Source organism: Aulostomus chinensis, chromosome 9 (genome assembly GCF_037954235.1).
Source record: "Aulostomus chinensis isolate RoL2024-O1b breed Wild chromosome 9, RoL_Achi_v1.0, whole genome shotgun sequence".
Lineage (NCBI taxonomy): Eukaryota > Metazoa > Chordata > Actinopteri > Syngnathiformes > Aulostomidae > Aulostomus > Aulostomus chinensis.
In genome coordinates this window covers 21,214,905-21,223,449 of record NC_141328.1, presented here as the reverse complement: position 1 = coordinate 21,223,449, position 8,545 = coordinate 21,214,905, and the positions used below count along the sequence as shown (strand labels likewise).

The 8,545-nt window shown below is 42.7% G+C and overlaps 1 protein-coding gene across 1 annotated transcript; it reads right to left on the bottom strand.

The window, feature by feature from the left end:
• Window positions 1–3,755: 3,755 nt before the first annotated feature.
• LOC147256315 (eukaryotic translation initiation factor 4 gamma 3-like) lies at window positions 3,756–6,784 on the bottom strand. Its single transcript, XM_086212749.1, has one exon. It carries the CDS (start codon window positions 6,748–6,750, stop codon window positions 4,882–4,884), a length of 1,869 nt encoding a protein of 622 aa, XP_086068875.1. The 5' UTR covers window positions 6,751–6,784; the 3' UTR covers window positions 3,756–4,881.
• Between the last annotated feature and the right edge of the window lie 1,761 nt (window positions 6,785–8,545).

Genomic DNA, 8,545 nt, shown 5'->3' with positions numbered 1-8,545 from the left:
TTTTACAACACACTGTACTTGTACTCTGTTGTACTGTACTGTCGTACCTGTAGCCTGTGACTGTGTGATTTCAGACATTACCTGGACTCTTGAAGACAAGAGGTTTGGAAAAGGTAATGGTAACGTGGGGGCATGGCTTTAGACAGAAAAGAGGTTGGTCACAAGCACAACAAGAAATTGGAAATGAACATAGAAAGAAATGACCTTCACTGGCGTTGAGAGACCAGTCACCTGATGGACTACAGACGTCACACACAAGCATACCAAAGTATGGGGCTGTTTCCCTTTCTGGTTATTTAAAAAAAAAAAAAAAATCGCACAAAGTAAGTTGTGTTTGAAGCCATATTTGATTAAACTAATACTTCAAATTCTGTTTCTGGGCTGTAACAACACACAGATGCGTAACAACAAAACCATGTCTGTGCTTAAAGGGACACACGCTTGTACAGGGAGACGCGGTATTTTAGCGATGAAAGCTTTTCTTCTTTAACGTCCAGTGACATCCAGTATCTGTTGCGGCTGGAGGTGCTTGGGCTGCTAAACACTCGCTATTAAACGCACCCTGAAAAGAATCCAAATAAGGAGTGAAAACTTATCGACGTGACAGTTAAGGCTTAGATAGAAAACACATTTCCACTTTAAATGGAAAATCAATCAGTTGTGTTTTTGTGCACTTCACTTCTACTTTTGTGGGGACTGATATGAGTTGTAGTGCCCGGAAAGACGTAGTGGCAGAGTGAAATGTATATGCACACATCTGGACTTGACTTATTGCTCTTAGCTGCCCACCAGTTGATTAAAGAGCACATCAGAATGCAGAATGATTTATATTCAAGCAAAGCTATGATATAAATATAAGTACTGTGTATATATGATACTGGATAATGTAATAAAGCTCCAAAGGAACCCTCCATAGTGTTTTCTCAAGGGTCATTATCTTCAAACCTTTTTCACTTGGTTATTTCAGCACAGAAGCGTCAGAGTGATTTACTGCACCTTGTTAAGGACGCAGCTCCTCATGCCATAAAGGCGAGGAGCTTTTTATATACACATGCTTTATAAAGAGAGTTTTCATTTCCAAAAAGGAGTATGAATTCAGATTTGGGGTTTCGGGTGAAAGTTCTGTGTAGTAACATTCTGTGATCATGACAAGCGGGGTTTTTTTGCTGCTTTGAACTTGGTCAACTCTCTAGACACATGTGTGGAAGGTGCAGTCAAAGTGTTCCTGCTCTAAAGGTGGGATTCATCTTCACTGACCCTAAAATGAGGAGTCATCCATTAACGTCTACTGTCACACACATAGCTGTTTCAAGACCTGAAGTCTCCTAAATCTGTGTGTGTGTATTTCAGAATAAAAGCAAGGTAAATAATTGAGAAGACTCCCCATAGAAATGCAGGAATGTAGAACCTCTTCAATCTCACTCTGTCATGCATCGCCACTCATGAGGTCCACAATGCAAACATAAAAGATGACACAAACTCACACGACCCTGCAGACCTCTGCTGTATTTTTGTCTAACAATGTGTGTATTAATGTGTATGTGTGTGTGTAAGTGTGTGTGAGTCCTGGCTGCTTTTACACCATGTACACATGGTCAGCACCTGTTCACCGCTCCCCTCAGTGTTTTTTCAATGACCCATGCCGCTCATTGAACCCTCATTACCCCTCCACCCTGACTCCCCTCTCCTCCTCATCTCTCTGCTAACCTTCTGAGTGCAGCCCAACCCATAAAGCACGCCCAAGAGGTCACGAGGACACACATAAAAAGGTCCAGCACGAACCAATTAGCCCTTCAGATGCTTCAAATGCAACTCAGTTTAAGAAAAAATGACCCAGTTTTACTTTATATAAGTCGTATTTTCATTGGTGATGGATTTTCCTATTCTTAACAGCATTAGCTGCATGCTTATGTCTTCAGCACAGATTTCTGAAGTGCACTGCGTTTCAAGAGTGCATTTGCTACTCTTCAAATGTGGCGTTGCTAGCATTGCTATGCAGGTCTTGTCATTGTTCACCTACGTCACTCTCCTGGGGTTTCCTGAGTGGAGCAAAGTGGCCGCGGGCAGTGTTTGCTGGTCCCTGTTGCGGGGGGGGGGGGGTTATGTTTACGTCCTTTTGTTCAGGCTAGGGACCAGCAAGGTGACCCATATAAGCAGAGTAAGCTACAGCAGACGGTGACTTATTTGTTCGCTCTTGGTCCCTCACTTTATTTTTTCTTCAGATGTCATTAGATCTGCATTATTTTGCTATCTTTTAACTTTGTTCTTGTTTCCCTTCTTCTCCTCTTCGAGATGTGGAAATGATTTTTTTTTTTTTACAGTTGAAGAATTCCTTCTACATGCAGCTGTAGGTCTAAATCGAATAAACTGAAACATGTTTCCATTAATATCTCTGAATTTTTATTATTTTGTTGTATTTTCCTCATTAATTGTTGTAGCCTACAGAAATATTTAGGTTCATAAATATATCTCATCTATCACTGAATAGGTTTTCTTTTCCCAATATGAGATATTACTGTCTTCAGAAAATGAGAGAAATGATCACATTTTTTTTAAAGCTGCATGCAAACAGAAAGAGATCAGGAGAAAATAATTAATGTTGAAGCAATCTGGCACAAAACTCATTTCAGCGTTAAGCGACGTCATCATGCGTCTGTTGAAGTGAAGAATACAACTGACGGAAGTAGAAATGAGTCCTGAAACACAGAAATGATATGAAGGTCTTTTCCTTCTGTGACCTAAAACACATCAGTAAATGTCATTTGTTTCGCTCTGCTGGAAACAGAAGAAGCTTCTCGTGGTGGCGTTGAATTCACGCAAACATTTGCTATGTTTAATGTATTATTTGAAGTCTAATCCTATTCTTCAGTCTCTATATCATTATCTTATCAAATACTTTATCAAATATTGAAGGATTCTACAGACTCCAACCTCCAAACTCTCCAGTTCGTGCAGCAGGCTTCAGTGTTTCGATCCTCTGTGTGATTTTTGGAGAGAAAATAACGAGAGAAGCAGCGAGCGAACGAAGAAGACAGATTGCTCACTTGTGTGTTGAAAACTTTGAATATCCGTAACTGAAATCCAGATGCAGTAACATATGTGCTGTGTGAAGAAAATTACAGCAAGGATAAAGAAACTCGATGATAGACTTTTGGGGAAAGCCGAGAAATGAAACATATCAAATAGTGTGAAACTTTATCGCTACAGAGACGACAGACGTCACCGGAGACAAAATGTAGCTGATTAATTTGCCAGCTGAGAAATTATTAGGGAGAACAATGGAAATGTAGAGGTCACTGTGTAAAGGTCATATGTATGCTTTAAACCTTGGGTTGAACGTTCTATGACACGATGCAGCTGATCTGGTTGGGTCGACTCTCACGATGATGTCAGAGCTTCACCGTCGCAAAAGGCCGATAAGAAGTGGATCATTGAGCCGGCGGGAAGAGGGAGTATTTGTAAGCGCGCATGTATTTGTACTGCATCGTTTAACTATAGCAACTCATGGAAAACTTGCATTTCATTCAAGTAAAAAGAACGCTGCAGATCCTGTTGAGAGAACTGAAGGTGATTTTTCAGACCATCGTACAGCTTTATTTTGTCCATCTCTTTAAGTAGTAAATCTATTGTCGTGATGATTGGATTTTTTTTTTTTTTTTTTGGTGCCACTTTCAAATACTGTTTAAGTTTTTGTTAATAACAAAAAGTATTACGAGCTTTTTTTCCTTGAGTGCAGCACTGCTTCCTATGGATGAAGTCTAGTTAGTCGGGGTCACAGCTTCCAATAGTACTGTATATATGGCTGCCGTAGGATGCTACATGTACACTAAGAAAACGCTACTAGCTCAAGCTAACATTTTTACTTGTGTTTACTTAAACGCAAACTTAGAAGTATCACATTAAAAAAAGGTTGTTGGAAGGAGTTTGTTAGAAGTATCAGTAATGTTGCATTTCTTTAAGGGTGACATCTCTTAAGTTTCCAAATTTCCATTGCAACATTGAAACACTTGGAAATTTAAAACCTCAACGCGAGAGTTATTGGGGGTTAAAAAAAAAATCTACTTTTTTTTAAAGGCTTCATTTTTAGGTTGCAAATCAAGGTTACATAACTATCATATACAGTTCCTCACCCATCTAGGGTAAAAAAAAAAAAGGATGGTTATATAAAATGACAAAAAAAATACACAAAGTGACCATATAAAGGAACATTTATTTTCAAATTAACAGATGCGTGTCTTGAGGAGCTTTTCATACACTGCAGAAACAAATTCAGCAAGTCACTGCATGTGACCAATAAATAGCATGAGGTAGGAAGAGGAAGCCGGTGGTGAGGTTGAGACTAGGAGAGGACATTTCACAGAGACTGGACTTCACAGATCATGAGTCAACCTGACCTTTATGATCACTAAAGGCTGCATTTGCGCATCAAATGTCACTCCATATCGTGTGTTTTCTGTATTTATGGAAGAAAAACATATGGAACAACTTTTAAAATGTGGTGTGACTGCAGAAAATAATCTCATAGTCAGAGTGAATGTGTACAGTTGGTGAAAAACGTATAATTCCTCTAGTACTTGACATGGAATAATAGAAAATATCACACTTTTAATCAACAGTTTTTCCTTTTTAAACTGCACTACTGTGCCGCCCTACCAGCAAATGAAATGGTTTTTTTAACTTTTACTCTTTTTTTTTCATTTCAATTCATACATTTTATTTAACATTTCACAAAATCACAATAAAAATCACAACCAATGCATTTTTTTTAACCTTTTGGTTTTAATTATTGTCAAATATATTTCTTCATTAAATTAAGGCATTTTCCAATTTTAACGGAGCACAAGGAGTGGACAAAAGAGAGGCACCAGTACATGATTGAGTCTACTGGCGGGTGCCTCTCTGAAACTGTTGTCCCGGGTTTCTCAAAGCCTCCTGAATTGCCCTTCTGAAGAGCGTAGGCCTCGGTGAGAATTTCTGGCAGGTCTGAACTGCCGCTGGCTGACGGGGGGGCTGCTGCAGTGCTGGCTGCTGGTGAACCTCCTCTTCCTCGTTCAACCACTTAAAAAAGGGTTTCACCGACTCCAGGGCTAAAGCTTTGTCTCCTCGCTCCTCTGGGTCGTCCCTGGATCTCCACTTGAGGAAAGTGCCTTCATAAATGACATCCTCCTCAAATAAGGTGTCGAAAATCCTCAGTAGCAGTCTCTGTGGATGATTCATCTGTCCCATCAGGACCTGGAGGGCGTAGAGAGCCTGCAGCTGATTCTGTTCACTGCTCAGGTACATCTGAAGGAGACCAGCTCGCTCCCTCAGACGCGCAGTGTCCAGCCAGTAGACGTCACCACCTCTGATTGATGATTGGCACACGAGCATCACCAACACACTCACAAACTGGTTGGAGGTGGCTAACTCTTTATCAACGTTAGCCTCCAGCCAGTCTCTGATGAGCTGGTTGCTGGCCTTGTCCTGCAGGAGTCTGTCCAAGTGCTGGCGAAGCTCCTGCACCTGGACCACCTTCGTCCTACGTTCAGCTGGCTTCCGCTCTGCTGGCGTGAACTCCTGTTTCTTTGTCTTGGGTGATGATTTGCTGGGTCTGTTTTGGGCGATGGGAGCCTCATCCTGAGGTTGGCAAGGCCTGCTACGGCTATTTGCCCGTGGGCCCCAGCCCCCTGTGTTTCCTCCCATCCTCTCTTGTCTGTGTTGCTGCTGGTGGACCTTGGAGAATTTCTCCTGCTTCTCTTTTGCTGCCTCGCTGTGGATTTGGCCAATCGTCTTCGGCCCTTGTTCCTCCCGACGAGGCACCCAAACATTTTTTCTCAGGTCGACCACGTCCTGGAGCATGAAGCATATCCTGGCGGACGCCTTCTCTTTTCTTATGATGCCATTTATCTGGCGAAAATACTCATCCAACTGAGCCTTGGCTTTGTTGGTGTCCAGGTCACGCCCAGCTGTACAAAGGAGTCTGCAAAGTTGCTCCAGTGACTCCTCATTTGTAATTTTCAGCAGCGTCCTGATGCACCTATGCATCACCGACTCCTTCAACAGGTGCTCCTTAAAGAGCTCCCCAATAAATTTCATGTTGCCCAGGGATCGTCGCTTGGCTTTGTCCCGGGCCTCTTGACACTTAACTTCATCAGTAGCCTCAACATTTGTTGCCTTCTCAAACTCCTCCTGGCAGAGGTGGAGCAGCAGGTGATGGAAAGTCACATTTCCCTGCCCGTTTGAGGCAGGAGCATTTAAATCCATCAGGCGTCTGCACATTTTTGCGTATGTGCCTGAGAAGTGTGGCTCCATTATGGCCTTCTCGAAAATGAGGCCGGCTGCCCCCATCAGTCTAGCCTCCGTGTCCAGAGGCAGCTCCATCACCTCAGTGGTCAGGGCATGGAACTTCTCAGGCGTCAGCTTATTTAGGATGCAGCGCAGGGACCCAAGAAGTTCGTTGATCTTTATTTGTTCTGGGTCTCTGGCAGAGGAAACCTTCACCACTGAGGGCTTCCATGCATTTGTAGCCTTATTAAGCTGCACGTCACTGCTGGAACTCCCAAAGACGACGCTCCTGGGCTCGTTGTGATGGCGCTGAAAAGGACGGACCTCAGGGGTGGGTCTTGGGGCCCTGTGATAGGAGGGCGTGAAGCCCCGCCCACTTCTCCTTCTGTTCTCGGTGACGTGCACATCCACTCTCTCCTTGTCATAACGGGAGGGGGCAGCCTCCTGGTTGGACCGCTGACGGAAGTCCTTGCGGTAAAAAGCCATTGTAAACGGTCCTTTGTTCAAGAGTAGCCGAGTTTAGTTCACAGAGTTCTGTCACCAGTGGTGAAGTCTGTTCACTTATGAGCCTGAGCGCTCTCGTCTTTGAAGCGTCATAATTGCATGAAAGACGTGACCTATGATGTCATTCACAGTGTTGACATTCTAAACTTTATTCCATCTTCTCTACAATTACGAAGTCTTTCAACTCTTTCATCCTTTGAGCTACAAAAAAACCTTTAATTCTATTTTTTGGGGGGGGTTAAGGATAGAATCTAGAATTTATTTTCCAGATTTCTACTGTCTGCACTGTTAGTGTGTGGATGAACATGTTAAAGTATGACAGGTGGCATCACTTACTTTTGTGGTATGAGTTTTAGCATTTCCTGGTTGTATGTAATTGTTTGTTGCATGCCATTAAATCAGAAAAATGTAAGTATTATTGGCCACTATGGCGTATGTACACCCACCAGCCATCATATTATCTTGGTAACCACAAATGAAGCTGTGCAAAAAACCCACAGTCAATTCACTCTTCATCAGGATTAATGAGAACAGTTCCTACCAGCTGTAGTTTGTGTCTTGGAGACTGATGCACTTTTACTTTTTATCTGAACAAATTGTCATAGAAACATTATATTCTAGAAGCAGCACAGTGGTGCAGTGGTCAGCACCGTCGCCTCACAGCAAGAAGGTTCCGGGTTTGAGTCCCGGCTTGAGGATCTTTCTGTGTGGAGTTTGCATGTTCTCCCTGTTCCTGTGTGGGTTCTCTCTGGTATGGACTTGTGACCTGTCCAGGATGAACCCGCCTCTCCCCTGAAGGCTGCTGGGATAGGCTCCAGCCCCCCTGCGACCCTTAACAGGAGAAGCGGTAGAAAATGGATGGATGGATGGATGGACATTATATCCTTCATTTTTCCTTCTTTAAAGGAGGAGTAGGCTCCCCTTCTATGAACTTTTTATCACAGTCCCTGAATTTGTCATGATGGCTTGATGGTAATCAATAAACTATGATGTTTATAAAAGGAAGCATCAAAATCCCTGCTACATATGGGAGGCAGGGCCAAATTTACCTCCACCCAATCAAAAACTGTGAACAGTTCAATTGGTTGGCCTGTTTAGCTGTCCATCATCAGTTGAAACCTTTTATAAAGATGTTTCTGTGGCAGTTCCCAAAGAGGTAGAAAATGATCCAACACCGTATTTAGTTAATCAATGTACTTCTTTAATATTCGTATTGGCACTGGGATCTCCTGCTCATGCATCCCAGGCAGAATCAATGGCATCGCTGCATGTAACCTTATTTAAACTCCTGAACCTCAGGAAGTAGTTAAACGTGTTTACAAGGGGGTCTCCCAGCTCTTCCTGAGTAATTAGACTATTAGGGGCTATTTCCACAACAAAGAGAGACTCACATACAATAAGGATTATATGGAAGCACATTCCAAGACTATTTGTCTTTCGATCCACGTAAACTTGTATGCTCTACTTATAAGTATACATGAGTTCAAAGTATTATGAAAAGATAATATATAAGACAACAGAAAAACACTTAATATCTAAACCAGACTGGTTGGCCTGTTTAGCTGTCCATCATCAGTTGAAACCAGACTGCACCTCATCAGCAAAGTCAGCTGATGAATGTGCAGCAGCCACAGACAGACTTGCTGACAGACAGGTGAAGAAAAAAACTACCACTTTCAGCCGCAATGGCTACCACGGTACCCGTGGCTGTGGTACGAGGGGAACGCTATGCTGCATGTTTATTGTAGGCAGTGGTGGTCTGTCTGTGGCGGGCAAC